The sequence below is a fragment of the Euleptes europaea genome, chromosome 7 (assembly GCF_029931775.1).
Source record: "Euleptes europaea isolate rEulEur1 chromosome 7, rEulEur1.hap1, whole genome shotgun sequence".
NCBI classification, from domain to species: Eukaryota; Metazoa; Chordata; class Lepidosauria; order Squamata; family Sphaerodactylidae; genus Euleptes; species Euleptes europaea.
This window is the reverse complement of record NC_079318.1, coordinates 16,326,381-16,344,473: the sequence shown is the minus strand read 5'-3', so window position 1 is coordinate 16,344,473 and position 18,093 is coordinate 16,326,381. Positions and strand designations below refer to the sequence as shown.

The following is an 18,093-nucleotide window of genomic DNA, read 5'->3' as shown; positions in this document are numbered from 1 at the left end:
CTGATGTCATAAGCTATTAAATGAACAATGCAATCAATACAACTAGGATTACAGAACTGGAAAACAATTTGAGTTCTCCTGACTGTTCATAGCTGTGTCATGGAAGCATCCAGATGGCTTATTGCACACTTTCCTGGTTTTGCCAAAAATGGTAAACTTGGTGGATTTGAAGATTATTGCAGATCCATTAAAACCAGAGTTTTGGTAAACCATGATGAAAAGTTACAATGGTTGGGGTAAGATGTTTATTTTTTTTAATTGTTCCAAGCGTTAAGTGTTCTTGGTTGAAAATGAAATCTGAGTCTAAATCTTTTAAAATGGACCTTAATGGCCTTCATGAATATATGCATTTCTTAGTAATAAAAATGGAGAAAACAATAAAGAAGTTCTTATTCCTTATGATTTGATAACAAGCCAGGGACTGACAAGTGTCTCCAGGTGTGGTCTATTGATAACTATGATTTTTTTTATTCCTGCTTTCTGCTAATAACTACCTGAACTTTATATAAGTAATGCACTCTTCTGACCTAGCCTTTTGTGCCATGCTAACCTGGCCATACTTATTCTGTTGTCTGGCTCTGGGCTCATCCGAGTTATATGCGGTATTACTCCTGTGGATCTACCCATAAGTACTCTAGAATGGCTTTTGTTAGGAACTTTAAAAAGGTAACTCTTGAGAGTGTACATTCTACCAATTCTCATTCTGAAATGTGAGCTTCCTGTTCTTTCCTTAGTTGGGCTATATCATCTATTGTTTTACGCTTATGAATGTGTGGATGAGCATCTACCCTCGAGTCAAGTCGGGCTTAGGCTCCCTTTCTGAATGTTGGGCTCTTCTCCCTGTTGACTTTGGGTTTCAACCTGCAATTTAAATTTACTTGTGACAATCTCCTTAGCTGTAGGCAAATTCCTTAGACCCGGCCCTACTTGTCACAGAGTAAATGTGTCTGGGAGCTATCATTGCAGACTGCAGGTGGTGTCTCATGAATGAGTGCTTCACAGGAAATTTGCTTACCAGGGAGAAGGATTCCAGTCTAGCCTTCTGGCTGGCATGCTCATTTGTTTATGATAGAAATGCTGCTTTCCTAAGAAACTCTTGCTTTATATGAGCCACCTGTCTGCAGACTAAAATAATACAACAGATACCATCCGTCATGGTGTGAGAACTAGAACCTGGTTTCATAAGGGTACTTAGCATTTAAGCCCAATTTATGGACCAAAGTGCTTTTGTTTCTTCTGGGTGGAGGGGGGTATTACTCTTACTTTTATGAGCCCCTTTTCTGCTGACTTCCGTAACAGGTCTAACTTCCAGCTTCTCCTGATACATTAACAAGCATTCCAATCTACCATTCTACATATTTCACCACAATATCTGTGCTGTTCCAGACTGTTGTGTGCGTGTGTTTCGTAAAGTTAACACTTAAATATAGAAAAAACCTTTTATCAATACAAACCTAACTATTTAAGGTGGCTTGCTGTACATGTGCAAGTAATTTGTATAGCTGCAATGTTTTGGAGAAAGGCAGGAGAGTTAGGGGAATATTTGAGAGGACTGCTGAGCTGCACTAAACCCAGAAGTACTGTGCATTGACCGTGGGAAGGTCAGGTTGTTGTTAAACTAATTGAAAAGGGGGAGGGAATGGATAAAATTGGAAATGCTTGCCGTTGCAGTTTGGAATGAAAATGAATTGCTGAATTCTTGAAATGGTGAATATATTTTAAAATGCCTAGGTTATTCACATTTTAAAAGCAGACGCACTGCTGAATTCTGGGCTGCTTGTATGAATTAAAATTTGCATAAACTTGTTTTGAGTAATTCTAGCAGGACTGGTAAGATGCTGTGCAGGGCACTAAAGCTTGCACACAAGTACACACCCTTCTGTGGAAACCTGATTTAGTGCCCTTGTTCCTGTAATGTGTCACCAGGCATTCACACTCTGGACTCCTGGGATTCTGAATTCTGCTCCGAGTTCCAAATTCTATGCTTTTGCTGGACTTATGGGTGCACATGGCAGTCATCCATAAATATTTCAAATAAGGAGCAAAACAGGTGTATAATTACTGTGGGGAACCGATATGCATTATTCAGTCATAGAAAGGTAACTAAGCATATGACGGAGCCTGCCTTGACTGAGGCAGCTGCTGGAAAGCAGAGGCACAAAGGATGGCAGAAGCCTGGCCGCAGCCCTAACCCTCTCCCGTTTTCGACTCCCCCAGCCCTCTGTGTGTGTTAAGCGCCGTCAAGTTGCCGTCTTCCGACTCATGGCGACCCTACGAATCAAAGTCCTCCAAAATGTCCTGTCTTTGACTGCCTTGCTCAGGTCTTGCCAATTGAGGGCTGTGGCTTCCTTTATTGAGTGCATCCATCTCTTGTTGGGTCTTTTTTCCTGCTGCCCTCCACTTCTCCTAGCGTGACTGTCTTTTCCAGTGACTCTGGTCTTTTCATGTGTGTGTGTGTGTGTGTTAAGTGCTGTCAAGTCGCTTCCGACTCATGGCGACCCTATGAATGAAAGTCCTCCAAAATGTCCTATCTTTGACAGCCTTGTTCAGATCTTGCAAATTGAAGGCTGTGGCTTCCTTTACTGAGTCAATCCAGCTCTTGTTGGGTCTTCCTCTTTTCCTGCTGCCCTCTTTTCATAATGGGATCAAAATACAACAGCCTCAGTTTAGTCATTGCAGCTTCTAGGGTCAGTTCAGGCTTACATGCATTATAAAATCATAAGAGTTGGAAGGGTCCACCAGGGCCATCAAGTCCAACCCCCTGCCCAATGCAGGAAATTCACAGCTGCCTCCCCCCCCACTCCACACCCCTAGTGACCAGAAGATGGCCAAGATGCCCTCCCTCTCACCATCTGCCTAAGGTCACAGAATCAGCACTGCTGACAGATGGCCATCTAACCTCTTCTTACAAAACCTCCAGGGAAGGAGAGCTCACCACCTCCCGAGGCAGCCTGTTCCACTGAGCAACCGCTCTAACTTTAATTGCATGCATTAATTTTCGCTTCCAAGGTCAGTCCGGGCTTGATTTGATCTCTAACCCACGGATTTGTTATATTGGCCGTCCTCGGTCTGCAGCCCTCTTTGCACGTGCAAAGCGCCGTCCGGTCGCGCCCGACTTCCGGTATTCCTTGGCGGTCCCCCATCCCAATACTAACCAGGGCCGAACCCTGCTTAGCTTCCGAGATCTGACGCGTTCGGGCCGTACCATGCCGCCTTCCCTCCTTCCCGGCCCTCTTTTGTGACTGGTTAAAAGGCACCCCCGCCTCTTCCCGCCCTAATGGCGTCGCCCGAGAGGTTGGGCTGCGCAGGCGCTTTGCTCGCTAAGGCAAGGCCGCCGGCCAAGAGGTTGGGCTGCGCATGCGCTTTACTCGCTAAGGCAAGACCCCCGGCGAAGAGGTTGGGCTGCGCAGGCGCTTTGCTCGCTAAGGCAAGGCCGCCGGCCAAGAGGTTGGGCTGCGCAGGCGCTTTGCTCGCTAAGGCAAGACCGCCGGCGAAGAGATTGGGCTGCGCAGGCGCTTTGCTCGCTAAGGCAAGGCCGCCGGCGAAGGGGTTGGGCTGCCGGCGAAGAGGTTGGGCTGCGCAGGCGCTTTGCTCGCTAAGGCAAGGCCGCCGGCGAAGGGGTTGGGCTGCCGGCGAAGAGGTTGGGCTGCGCAGGCGCTTTGCTCGCTAAGGCAAGGCCGCCGGCCAAGAGGTTGGGCTGCGCAGGCGCTTTGCTCGCTAAGGCAAGGCCGCCGGCCAAGAGGTTGGTCTGCGCAGGCGCTTTGCTCGCTAAGGCAAGGCCGCCGGCCAAGAGGTTGGGCTGCGCAGGCGCTTTGCTCGCTAAGGACAGACCGTCTGCGAAGAGGTTGGACTGCGCAGGCGCTTTGCTCGCTAAGAGGCGAGCAAAGCGCCTGCGCAGGGAGGCGCTGACTGAGCGCGGGTTCGGGGCCGCGTCAGACGCCCTTGCGTCGTCCTTCCCCTCTAGACGCCGCCGTTATGCTCTGCCGGCTGGTGTCCCGGGGCAGGTGAGAGCTTGGCGAGGGCCGGACCGTTAACCGTTCCTGCCCGAGGGCGACGGTGTGGGCTGGCCGAGGAGAGGCTGAGGGGGGGAGGCGGGAGATTCGAAACGGGGGGGCCGCTTTCCCCCGTCCGAATTCTCACAACCCTGCACGGGGGGCGGGGCTTACGGTGTAGTCCCCAATAGCCATGCAGATTAGCTTTGGACTTCACACATTAACAGATCCCTTCAGGATACAATGGTTCCATATTAGCATACCACACCCTCATTAGCACATTATCTTGATACTTACAGGACAATGGTTAGCACATTACCTTTAATACTTTGCAAGACAATGACTCAGCTCAAACCCCCTTCTTTTTTTTTTATAATAGTTTTTATTTATATAATTAAGAGGGTACAGGGGAAAAAAGGGAAAGGGTAAACGTTATATTTATAAAAACAATACAGTATTATAAGACAGTTTCTGAATAAAACATAATTACAGAGTATCATTAGTTTATTCTACTTGTGTCAGGCTGATTTCTAATATCTGAAATTCCAAATTTTGCTTGGCAGTTAATTAAAGTAAGAACATATAGTACGTAGCTTATTATGGATGTTTAAATCAACATGCTTCGTTCAAATTAGCTACAATTCATATAAATATAAAAAGACTCCCTCTTCTCCTCAAATTGCTCAGTAGATTCACTGGATTTAAAATTTAATTCGAAAGTCATTTTGGCCATACTTGCATATTCCAAGAGTTTTTCTTTCCAGTCTTAACTCAAACCCCCTTCTGACTATATATTACTCTTCCTACACACTTGACACGGAGAGACACTGTCCTTCAGTGTTACTCCTCTGAAGATGCCTGCCACAGCTGCTGGCGAAACGTCAGGAAAGAAAACACCAAGACCACGGTTACACAGCCCGGATAACCTACAAGAACCAATCAGCTATTTTAATGTTTTGAATATTTTAATGTTTGCTGCCTTGGAGACCCCATTTGGGTGGAAAGGTGGTGTAGAAATGTTTTAAATAAATAAATACCTTTCCACAATGAGTAGCCATGGTTCCCACATGCCTGGGGTTAAGAAGAACTCTCCTTTCAGTTACATAAGCACGTAAGCTAGTATTATTTCATAGTGGCTTGTTCTTTTTACTTTTGGTTAAGAACATTACTTTTCTTTCTGTTTGGAAGGAAGATTGGAGAAGTGAGTGAGAACACATAACTGCTTTGGAAGTTATTTAGTTAGTAAACACTTAAGATTTAGTTAGTAAACACTTAAGAAGCTCTAATTTTCTGCAACTGGTAATTTCATAAATGTACCTGGGTGTGGTAAAAGCCAGATGCAGCCATTTTACTGGAGCTACTCCAAAATACATACAAACAACTAAATTTTAAAATGATCTAAAGAGTCCATTGTGTGGGGGCCAGCTGTGTCAGAAGCTAATTATTTATGATCCTTGACTGCCTGTGTTTTGTTTTAAAACTATGTCAAAGTGTCTGTAGGATTCTATGTAAGATAAAGAGAAGTTAACGTATATCATGCAGGAAAGTCTTTCACATGTTGACTTTCTCAGCAAACTGATATAAGGAAGAGACGTGCCTGCAGAAGTTGTGAGACACACTGGCTCTGCAAATCATTACATTCAGCAGCAGTTCTAAAAAATAGTGTTCAAGCTGTTGGACATTTGTAGGACTCATGATGTCTGCTGTAGCATTCATACATAGGGGCAGCCCTTCTTATGGACAGTGTAGTGGCATGCAGATAGTTGGTACTTTAAAACTGGTTGGTTGGTTTTGTGTTTTGCAAATGTTCACTAGAAGTATAACTATTTTAAATCCCAGCTTTTTCTTTGGTTTATGCAATTCCTTATTTCTTGTACCATACTGCCTCCCACAGTTCACTGCCAGCAGTGACTCATAAGTAAAGTTTTTATAACCCACTAGGAATTCTAGAACTGTTATGTACACCTGAGCAGATTTAAAACTTACAGGGATCTGTCTGTATCATTAGTGTTTCATCTCATGCTTGCTTACATTTGAGCAAAATGGCATCTTTGATTCTTCCACTTGATAATTTTGTTCTTTATGTATGATTACTTATTAGTGTTATTAATAGCAATAATATGAATGATTACCAATAACTTTAGTTTGAAAATTCAAGATATGGAGGCATGCCATCTGGATATGGGAGACTTGCGAGTGTAACTGTTTCGCAGCTTCAGTTCAGTGGGAATAAACAGTGATGTGGTTACAGTTGTCACTGCCTATTTGACCATGATATAAAAAAAATTGAATGAAGCCAGGAATGCCATTGTGTAGGCAGCAGCTTCTTGTTTCATTTCATTTTGTCTTCATTTGGACAGTAGTGAGAACTGCTGTAAAGCTGACAGCGTGGCAAAGGTTCTCCTGGCCATTTGCAGGTATCACCAAGCAGAAACATAAGCTGCCATCATCGGTCAAGGTTGCTTCCAGTACCATTTCATCATTTCACAAAACTAATTTTGATTTTGTGATTTAACATGTCAAGTAATTTTTTTCTAACAAGTAAATATTTTATAAATACCGTATTTTTCCATGTATAAGACAACCCCTATTTTTTGACCCAAATTTAAGAACTGAGGGGTCATCTTATACATGGAGGCGTATGAAAAAATACGGGTGGGGAAGAGAGTGGGGACCATGGGAAGGCTGGTCGCCAGCCGGCCAGGGCAAACGGGCTCTTCCCGAGAGCAGGACCTTCCATGTATAAGACAACCCCCAATTTTTTTCTAAATATTTTTAGAAAAAAAGATCATCTTATACATGGAAAAATACGGTATGTGGCCCTTACTTTGGCAGTTCAGATGCCCAACCTGAAATTATTTTGAGAATAACAGTAAAGAATGAAGAACTTGGGAAATTAAGTGTTCAGTCAACTTAATTGCCATGTAGATGGTGTCACTGTGTTGTTATTGTTGCTTTTACATAATGCAGTGCATGAAGCTGCCTTATGCTGAGTCAGACCATTTGTCTGTCAAGGTCAGTGTTATCTTCTCTGATTGGCAGCAGCCTGTCTAGGGTCTCAGGCAAAACTTTGTCTCATTGCCTACTGTCTGATTCTTTTTAACTGGAGATGCCAGGGATTGAACCTGGGACCTTGTGTGTAGAGCCATGGCCCCACCCCAAAAATAACACATTTATAAAAAATGTTAGTATGTTTGAAATGTGTGTTATGTTTTGATTACACTTTTCACTAAAAGAATAGTGATATCTTAAGTAATATGGCAGCCCCACAAAGTAGATGAAATAAAAGCGTTGCCATTTAATGATCAACTATTCTGTTTGTTTGTTTTATTCTGTTTTAGAAATGGCGCTAAACTGGTGGCACCTCTTGGGTGCCTGGCTTCCAGGCAAAAGCACACTCTTCCTGACTTGCCTTATGATTATGGGGCCCTGATGCCTCACATTAGTGCTGAAATCATGCAGCTTCACCACAGCAAACATCATGCTACTTATGTGAATAATTTGAATGTTGCAGAAGAAAAATACAAAGAGGCCTTGGCCAAAGGTATGGTGTGTGTTGCCTTGTTGTTTTTCATCAGAGGTGCTGCTTCATGTCTGTCATCGTGTGTCTACCTGTCTCTGGTGGTAAGTCTGGAAGTCATTTGGGGTAGTGATCGCCATGTTGTAAAGTTCCCAGCAACCATACAGTGGAGCCAGGGCTTGCACCTTTAGCTCCTGAGCATAATTTCAGGGTGTAATTAAATGGTAATGAAGGAGACCTAAGAACTTGTAAAGATGTCTGTACTGGAAGGGTGGGGAGAAGACTTTGCATTTTTTCTCATCAACAAGCAGGTTTTGATCGTCACCTTTATTAGTATATTGGAATCATTGTTATATCACAGTTGTAATTTGCCACTCCGCTGGTGTAATTACAGCAACAATCACTCCTAATGAGCAAATGAGGCTCAGAACCAGCATCTCCCACCTTGTAGAGTTTATAAATCTGAATTGGGTTAACCTTTGTGATTACATAACATTCAATGTGGCAAAGCAATGCTGATACCTTAAAGCAATTTTAAAAAAATGGTGACTCCTGACCAAATATAATATGTTTTAAGTTAATCTTTCCACAATTATGCACTGAGATCATAAATTAAATGGAAAGTCTGAGGAATATGCAGTACAAAATTTGAACTCCAGCTTTACTCACTTTTAAAGAGTGCTGCATTTCTGTTAATTCAACTAAGTATGCATAGCCTAGGCTAGCCTGATCTTGTCAGATCTCAGAAGCTAATCAGGGTCTACCCTGGCAAGTATTTGGATGGGAGACCTCCAAGGAATACCAGGGTCGTGACATGGAGGCAGGCACTGGCAAACCACCTCTGAACGTTTCTTGCCTTGAAAATCCCACCGGGGTCACCATATGTCAGATGTGATTTGACAGCAAAAAATAAATAAAAAATACAGAGCCCTATAAGGAGTCATATGGCTGGGAAACATGGAAGTTGAGTTGAGATTTAATTTTGGAAATCTACAAGGTGTAGGAAAAGATCACAGCTTGAGGCTCTAAGATCTGTATGTAGTGATGGAGGCTCAGGTCTCTGGTGCACACAGTGCCTTTGCCATACCTTGTGCCAGCTGCAGCTGTTTTTGGACAGGTAGGATCTGGCCAAGTTAGTCATGCTCTGATCACATCTTGATTGGACTACTGTAATATGTTCTGTGTGGAGCTGCCTTTTGAAGACTTTTCAGAAGCTTCATTTGGTAGAAAATGCCGCAGCAAGGTTGTCAGTGAGTGTTAGCTAGTGGAACCATATTTTTTCAGTCTTAAAAGAACTGCCTGTTTGCTATCTGGGTACAGTTCCAAGTACTAGAGGTTACCTTTGAAATCCCTCAAGAGTCGGGGACTGAAATGATCACATGCAAACATGGGCATCAAATTAAGATCATCCACAAAGGTCCTGCTCTATCTACCACCTTTGGAGGTCACATGGATGGTTACCTGAAAAAGGGCCTTTTCTGTATTGGCTCCTTAATTATGGAATGCCCCCTCCCATACATGTAGCCTCTGCAGGAAACTTAAAATGTTCTCATTAACCCAGGCCTTTGATTTTTTTTCTTTTGCTGTTCTCATGAGTTAATTTGGGCTACTTTTATCCTTCTGGGTTGTTGTGTTTTACATTAGTTATTTTTTCATTTACTGTTTAAATTTTTTAATGTTTTATGTGTGTGTGTGTTAAGTGCCGTCAAGTCGCTTCCGACTCATGGTGACCCTATGAATGAAAGTCCTCCAGAATGTCCTGTCTTTGACAGCCTTGCTCAGATCTTGCAAATTGAAGGCTGTGGCTTCCTTTATTTAGTCAATCCAACTCTTGTTGGGTCTTCCTCTTTTCCTGCTGCCCTCAGCTTTTCCTAGCATGACTGTCTTTTCCAGTGACAGTGACAGTGTTTTATATGTTGGGATTATTATATAGGGTAGTAGGGGTCTCAAGGCACCTACGCTCAGCAGAGGACCGTCTGGTTTCTGTGTGCTGCTAGAAACCAAGTTTACACACGGAGCCTCTTTTAACTTCGCAAACTAATATGAGTCCTTTATTGTAAGAAATTCCATTCTAGACAGGACAGAGTAGAGGTAGGATTCTAATCTAGTCTAACTAACTAGGATGGATAGAGATGCGGGATGCATGTCCTGCCCTCATGGTGCCAATATGGAGAGGAGAGAGAAGCGTAGAGAGAAGTCAGCCAGAAGGAAATTTCCCTGGGAGTAGCAATCTACACATCAAAGGGATAGCTACAGAGCAGTAGAAAGGATGTTCAGTGTCCTGACCTAAGACTCTCTTCAGTCCCCCTCTGAAGTCTGAGGTTAAGAGAGAGCCAGGACCAGTGCTACCATTATGGCGAACTAGGCAGTCGCCTAGGGCGCAGACCTCAGAGGGGCGCAGAACTGAGGGGCACAGTTTTAAACAGATTAGTTTGTTGGGAAAAAATGCAACTGACAATTTATATATTTTTATTTCAAGATAAGTACCACAACAGTGCAATGGAATATAATTAATTATAATGTCTTATAAAAAGTTTTGTGCTTTAATTTTTTTCTATAAGACATCTGTTTTTAAAAATTGGTTAGCAATGGGGGGTACAAGAAGTTAGCTTTGCCTAGGACACAAAAATGACTGGCACCGGCCCTGGAGAGAGCGCAGAGTCCTTCACTTCCAACATTAGTAATGCCGATAGCTGCCTCAAAAGCCTTTTTCTGAGAGTCAGAATAAAACTGAAATAAGGAGACTTCATGCTTGAACTTCAAGGATTTGCCTGATTTATTTTGGTAATCAAAGACACAAGGTAGTGTCCTTGGGCTGTCCATGAATCAGGAGAGAGACATTTATTCCAGATACTAGATGTACTTTCCATCATATGGTATTCTTAAGGAAAGTCCACAGATAACTTGATATTACAATATTGAGGCCAGAATTAACTGTAGTGGGGCCCTGAATCAACTTCAAGGTCTACAATTTCAGCACCCAAATACACATTATGAAGAAGTTTATATCTATAGTTGCAATCCAGAGTTGTGATCTTTTTGCATCTGTGTTTTTTCTAAGACATTTGTCTTCAGTAGCTTTCCCTAGAAAACCTCCAGCTTTCTTCTGAGACTTCCCTGAATTCAAAAGTAGTTGGGGGTGCGGGGGTTAGCAAGTTAGAGGAAAATACCAGCATCTCACCAGTAGTGATGGTTTACCAAAAAAAAGTCTTATTGCTAAATCTTCGAACTATTTTTTTTATTCAAAAGTGGAGATGGACTGTCCTATAAAGGCAGCTGCTGAGAGAAAAACTTAAGAAAAATTTCAAGCATAGCTTTCTATCAGAATGCTAATGGAATAAGCTGCTGTGGAGATTATAGGATCTTTTCCTTGGGAAGCATTCCGAATACAGGATATCTAGTCTTGGGTTGGTAGTCAGAAATGGATTCCAATTCGAATTTATTTTGTCTGCAGCTCCCTGTGTATTTCAGAAGAGCTTATTTGGAGCTTGACAAATCTTCAAGTCAACTGCATATGAACTATGGTTGAATTTAGCTGTCTAGAATATCCATTTAGAAGGCAGTTTGCCTTTTTGTCTTGTTTACTGTAGTGCCAGCATACAGTTTCATACTGGCTGTATACTGTATTCTCCAACTGTTACAGGCAAGCTATGCAAAGAAAAAAGAGTAAAGGAGGGAAACTGTTATTGCTACTCTGAGAGCTTAATGATTAAACAGACATAGCAATGCTCTTTTGCCTGGCAGCTGCCAGATAAATGAACAGCTATCCTCAGCTTTTGCTTCTGGGGAGTTTCCCTTGCCTGCATTCCAAATGCTGCCAGTAGATATGTTGTCTAACTTGAGGGTTACTCTCAGGTTACACGAAGCAGAATATCAACAGTCCATAACCATGCAAGTAGACTTGTTTTAGAAAGCGATACTAAGGAGCTTGGCGTGTTTTGAGCTATAGTATGTTCCGCCTTTCATCAGGGAAAATTCAGTTACAGTCAGATGCATGTGGGCTTTTGACAATCTGATGAGACAGTTTTCAATATTTAAAAGTCTAATCTCTGAATCCAAAAGAAAAGCAAGTTTGAACCATTCCTGTTATATTCACTTCAGAAGATAATAAAAGGAACTCACAGGGCTGGAATAGTTAGACCAGCTGCCCCAATTCCAAAGAGCCCAATCATAGCCCAGTGAGTTCTTTTGTATTGGCTGCTAACAGCGCAACAGATCCAGCGCCCTGTCTGCTTCAGTTAATTCTTTTCCACCTTTCGCTGTGATCTCCAGGTCCAGCTTTGCTTATTTATTTGCTGATTTTTCTGGACCCATTTTAATCTGGCTTCAGGCTGGGATCTGAGACAGAGGCAGCTTTGTTCGGCTTGGTTGATCTCTACCAAGAGCTAGACAGGGGAGTGTGACCCTGCTAGTTCTGCTGGATCTCTCAGCTCCCTTCGATACTATTGACTGTAGTATCCTACTGAGCTACCTTTCTGCACTGGGACTGAGGGCCACTGGCGACTGTGGTGGTTCGGAGTGCTTTTGCTCAGCTTCAGCTCCAGCTGTGCCCGTTCCTGCTCCAGTCAGATCTAGCCACAGTGATCCATAACTTAGTTACATCTAGGCTAGACTGCTACATTGCGGTCTACTTGGGGCTACCCTTGAAGAGTGTTTGGAGGCTGCAGCTATTGCAGAACTCTGCGGCTAGACTGCTACCTGGGGTCAGGTATCGGGAGCATGTGACCCGATATTACAGCAATTACACTGGCTACTGATCCACCCCCGTGCCCAGTTCAAAGTGTCGGTTTTGACCTTTAAAGTTCTGCATGGGTTGGGATGGGTGTATCTGAAGGACCGTCTTCTCCCATATGTTCCTGCCCGAGAATTAAGATCACAGGGAGATGCCCTCCTGACTGTCTGGAGGAATTCATATATTTATACTTCATCATCAGGTGCTTGATCTTTTATAAACAGCAGTCAGTTTACTTGGCAGTAGTGCTGTTAACTAAGTGGACTGCTCCGTGGCAGATAAAATTAAAAAAGCTTATTGCATTTCCAGGTGATGTTACAGCTCAGGTGTCTCTTCAACCAGCTCTGAAGTTCAATGGTGGAGGTCACATCAATCACTCTATCTTCTGGACAAACCTTTCTCCAAATGGTGGAGGGGAGCCTAAAGGTTTGTAGTCAGCCGTAGTGTTTTATTGCGACTTCTCATACTGGTATAAAAGGGCTTAATTTTTGTGTCTTAAAGTTTCACTTTTGCTTTAGTCAACCAGTCAGCCCCGGGGTGCTTCCACTGTAGTTATTTAGGCAGGTCCACTCACTGTTTACAGGGAATTAGGATGCTGTTTCTGTCAGTCCATTGCATTGCCATGTCTTCTCATTGGGGCATTTCCGTAAATATATATTACCAGGATGCTGATTAAAATGTTTTCTGGTAAATGTTAAGTGGCAGTTAAAAATAATGGAAAAAACTCACTAGCTTCCTATAGGTAAAAAAGTAAAGGTCCCCTGTGCAAACACCGGGTCATTCCTGACCCATGGGGTGACATCTCTTCCTGACGTTTTCTAGGCAGACTTTGTTTACAGGGTGGTTTGCCAGTGCCTTCCCAAGTCATCTTCCCTTTACCCCCAGCAAGCTGGGTACTCATTTTACCGACCTCGGAAGGATGGAAGGTGGAGTCAACTTTGAGCCGGCTACCTGAAACCAACTTCCGTCGGGATTGAACCCAGATCGTGAGCAGAGCTTTTGACTGCAGTACTGCAGCTTACCACTCTGCGCCACAGGGCTCTTAAGCTCCCTATATTGGCAAATATATACGATGAGGAAGAAAATCCCCACCCAAGCTGTTTAAGAAGAAAAATGTAATAGTTACCCTGACCCAGCAAGCACAAATGTCTGTATGGGGATTACTGACACAGTGCAAAAGCTGGTTACACAGAAGAAATAAACTGTAATAGTGTAACTGGGGTGGGGGTGGGGAGTCATGTTACTGCTTGTGCCCAAGCTGATGAACTTCACACTGTTTGTCTTGGAAGCACCAATAAATGTGCAGTCTTCTGCTATTCCTGTGATTCTCTGAATTGGGATAACTATCTAGTTGTGATGTTACATCATTATATGCTATTTTAACGTTAGGAATGAGGATTAAGGAAGAAATCAGGTTAGAGTTTCTGGGCAAAGCTGGCTGGTTGCCATAGCTATAGTTCAGAGCAGTGTGAACTGAAAAGTTCTGTAAAAGCAAGAGCTGTATCCATAGTTAGTACAGATATATTGGTGGAGATCCCTTAACCACAGCTTTGAGATCATCAGTGGGTGCAAGGTCACACATTCCTTCTGCTTAACTCTTTTTCCCCTCGGGCCTCCATTGCATAGGTCACAGCATTACAACAGCACCATTCATTTCATTTATTCGATTTATAGGCCGCTCTTTCCTGGCGAAAGCCATGCTCAGAGCAGCTAAGGTAAAGGTCCTCTGTGCAAGCACCGGGTCATTCCTGACCCATGGGGTGATGTCACATCCCGAAGTTTCCTAGGCAGACTTTGTTTACGGGGTGGTTTGCCATTGCCTTCCCCAGTCATCTTCCCTTTACCCCCAGCAAGCTGGGTACTCATTTTACCGACCTCAGAAGGATGGAAGGCTGAGTTGACCTTGAGCCGGCTACCTGAAACCAACTTCCGTCGGGATCAAACTCAGGTTGTGAGCAGAGCTTGGACTGCCGTACTGCACCTTACCACTCTGCGCCATGGGGCTCCTTCAGAGCTAACAACACTAAAACAATGTAAAAATAATTCATGTTACATTAAAAAAATTACAATAAAAACCAGGCGCCTTAAAATGTCACTAAACATCACTACTATAGCAACCATAACAACTTGAACCATTTGCGGGCATATAGTGGAGAGAGTGGGGAAGGAGAGGCCGGCTAGATGGCATACCGATGGAAATACCGTCACTGTCCTCAACCATATGCCTGGCGGAACAGCTCAGTTTTACAGGACCTGAGGAATTGCTTTAAGCCCCGCAGGGCTGGAACTTCATTGGGCTTGGCATTCCACATGCCGGGCATTCCACATGCCGAGAAAGCCCTGGCCCCTGGTTGAGGACAGCCAAATGTTTCCTGGGCTAGGGATCACCAATAGATGTTCTCCAGCTGAGTGAAATGCTCTTTGGGGGGTGTACCAGGAGAGACGGTCCCGTAGGTACGATGGTCCCAGACTATTTAGTCTTTGAAGGTCAGAATCAACCAGGGTTCATTCTTTTAAAAAGTTAGAAGTTAGTTATTTAATCTTGGTTAAACATTAACAATGGTTAATAGTAGTACTGATGTTTTTTTATAATATTTTATTAAACATTACATTACATACAAACATTACATACACATACAGATCTAAACTTCTTCCACGGAAATCAGTGAACAATTATGAATAAGCCAGTAAATAATCAAAAATATTAATTTTTACTAACAGTTCTGCTTAGTAATAGGCTGTTATAAATTGCATATAACTCATATAGGCCTTTTCGTCTTTCACTCTTCCGTACTACTGATTAAACAAAGTTCTAAACTTTGACATTATAAACCATAATAGTAGTACTGATGTGATGCCTATGAATGGCTAAGTAAAGGGTGGCGGAAACCACCGATTCTATAGCCTGTTACATTATGTTGATTACGGTTAAGAGTTCACCAGGTTTACCATTTGCATGGGGATTCTTTAGAATGCTAAATGGAAAATTATTGTGCTGCTTGAGTATGAGTTTTAATTGTGATCTCTTTTGAAGGGGAGATAATGGATGCCATTAAGCGAGATTTTGGCTCCTTTGCAACCTTTAAGGAGAAATTGACAGCTGTATCGGTTGGTGTCCAAGGCTCAGGATGGGGATGGCTTGGTTTTAATAAAGAACAAGGTCGACTGCAGATAGCTGCCTGTTCCAATCAAGACCCTCTCCAAGGAACCACTGGTAGGTTTCTCTGCCTGGATCTTGACTGAAATTGGAAGGTTCTGTTTTTGCTCTGTAATAGGTAGAGAGTTCTTGCAGAAGCAATTTGCTAGATAGTTATTACTTCTGTTGCTTTGAGGGTTGCTAGGCACTGATTTTATGTCATTGGTCACTTTCATTTTAAATAGCTTCAAACCAAAGTAAAAATTCTATACAATTTGCAGTGATAATCTGAAAGAAATGGAATGCACTCATTTACACTTGTTCTCAACAACTGAGTGGGTTTATCATTGGTTCCTTTTGATTGTTTAATATATTTTTCTTTGAGTTCTGTGTGAAATTCTGATGAACGTGGCATCTTCTCCCTTAGTGAAGAGGGAAAGGTTGTGTAAAAGAATGGTTTAGTTGTGTAGATGATTTATCTTACTTCAGACAAACTTAGTGACTTAAACAAATTCCTGGAGGTTAGGCTCATCAATGGCCATTAGCCATCATAACTGTATAAAACATCCCTACTCAAAATATGGTTGGCAAACAGCAAGGAGAACTGTTGGCTGTGTGTCCTTCTGGGCTTTCCAGAAGGTTCTGGCTGGCCACTGTGGGAACCAGGATGCTGGACTAATTGGACTTCTTGGCTGATCAAGCAGGGCTGTTAGACACAGTTCTGCAGGGATTCCTCCCCCTCCTCCCCTTTTGCTAGTCATAGGAAGGAGCCGTACAGGGCCCAAAAGCCCCATTACTGTTAAAAACGTTTTCACCCCCCTGGCTTCTGATGGTTTGGAGTCACTTCTCCCCCACTTTAGATGCATGTGCCAGCTATAAAAGACAAAAACAAAGACATCTTAGATTCCTAGGAAGTTGATTGTGCATCTCCTGCCCTCTTCTGCCCTTCCACACAACCATGGACTAAGAACAATCCTCCACATGAGGAAAACAGAAGTCTAAAAAAAGTGACTCTGGACTCTTTTTTAAAAATAAAAAATTCTGCTGTGTTTGAATAGTTTATTTTAAAACAAATGCTGTGTAAGACTTTGATCTAGCTGAAGCTCCTGCGTTTCTTAGTAATAACTGCGTAGAAATGGAACTGAAATGGAAAAATGAATGGTCTTTCAGGCACTAAAATATTGTTAACTAATTTAGATGTATGTATTTTCTTCTTTTCTAGGCCTTGTTCCGCTGCTAGGGATTGATGTGTGGGAGCATGCCTATTATCTGCAGTATAAAAACGTTAGACCAGACTATCTCAAAGCTATCTGGAATGTGATCAACTGGGACAACGTAGCTTCAAGATATGCTGTTTGCAAATAGTAGGGCAAGAACTGTGGTGTTGCTCAGAGAATTTTTTGCAGGATTTCTAACAGCTGACTTGCTAATTGCGCCATTGCTGAAAATATTCTAGCACATCAAACACAAAAATTGTTCACAGTCAAGCTAAATGTTTGCCTTAAAGTTGGTGATTTTCTGTTTAAAGGTAGAGATTCTTCATGCAGGGCTATGAAAGAATGCAGTTCTTAAATATCAGTAAGGGATTATGGCTAACGTTTTCCTCAATTGTGTGTCAGTTATGATTAGGCATTCAAGTCTTTTCCTTGCAGTACAAAGAAGAAAACCAGGTGTACCAACTTTAGAAGCAAACTACAGTGGCAGTGCCTATAGTACCTATGTAAACTCGGTTTCATGAAAAGCTGACGTCTGACTGGAAGAGCATGGCTAGCAGAGTTTAAACAAAAGGTAGTAAGTTGTGATCTTCCCAATGACATGCTTTTGGCAAACAATTGTTCATCACAACTATATTTGCACTATAAGGTAGAGCTGCTTAAAGATAAGGGGCTACATTTCACGAAATTGCTGTCTTTCCAGAGAGGAAAAATATCCTCTACCTGTAGAGGTTGGGTAACAAAGCTGAAGAGATCCATTGCACAAAATGTATAGAATATTTGGTTTGGAATAAAGAGTATTTCATGTCTGTTTTAGTCCTTACGTTGTTGTAAATGAGACGTATCCATTCATTGCGACTTCTTTATGATACTATTATAATGATTGAGAAATAAAACCCAGTATTAGTCTAATGGCAAACGTATGGAATTTCTGCTGAGCTTGTTTTGGCTGTCTGCAATGCTATGCATTTTTTTTAACTGTAGGGTAAAGTATGCAATTAGTATAATGGACTTTCAGGTGTTCTGGGTACTGTGGGGGGAATTTCTGCTTCCCCCTCCCGGTTCTTTGTGATTGGATTTCTCTGCCTGCTTACTTACCAAAAGCAGAGCCCAGAGAATTAGATAGGAAAGATAAACCTTGCACACACAAGATACTCTCAAACAGCACACCAAACATATATCAGTAAACCATTCAGTTTTATTTGGACTTACAAAAGAATATAAGGCAAAGAAAGAAGCAAATATTTGACTAAATATATATGACAGAGTTTAACAAACCCACATACAAGTTGACAAACAAACAGCTAGCAGAGTACTCTGGGTCGTTCCAAAGAAGAGACAAAGAAGGCAACCACAATTTATGGAGCCTGGTCTCTCCTTGAGAAAGACAAAGGACTGGGCAACTGGACTAGCCTTTTATAGGCTAAACCGTGACAAGGGGATCCCAACCGGACACCTTTCAAATTCTTCAGGAGATGGGTTTTCACAAATCATGGCTA

At 42.6% G+C, this 18,093-nt stretch overlaps 1 protein-coding gene across 1 annotated transcript in view; it reads left to right on the top strand.

Moving 5' to 3' along the window:
* Positions 1–3,971: 3,971 nt before the first annotated feature.
* Positions 3,972–18,093, top strand: part of SOD2 (superoxide dismutase 2) — a 212,381-nt gene continuing 198,259 nt past the window's right edge. The window contains exons 1-5 of the mRNA XM_056852685.1: positions 3,972–4,004; positions 7,334–7,536; positions 12,554–12,670; positions 15,279–15,458; positions 16,603–16,756. Of these exons, the coding sequence (XP_056708663.1) occupies positions 3,976–4,004; positions 7,334–7,536; positions 12,554–12,670; positions 15,279–15,458; positions 16,603–16,745 (672 nt within the window). The 5' untranslated portion in view covers positions 3,972–3,975 and the 3' untranslated portion in view covers positions 16,746–16,756. The remainder of the gene's footprint in view (positions 4,005–7,333; positions 7,537–12,553; positions 12,671–15,278; positions 15,459–16,602; positions 16,757–18,093) is intronic.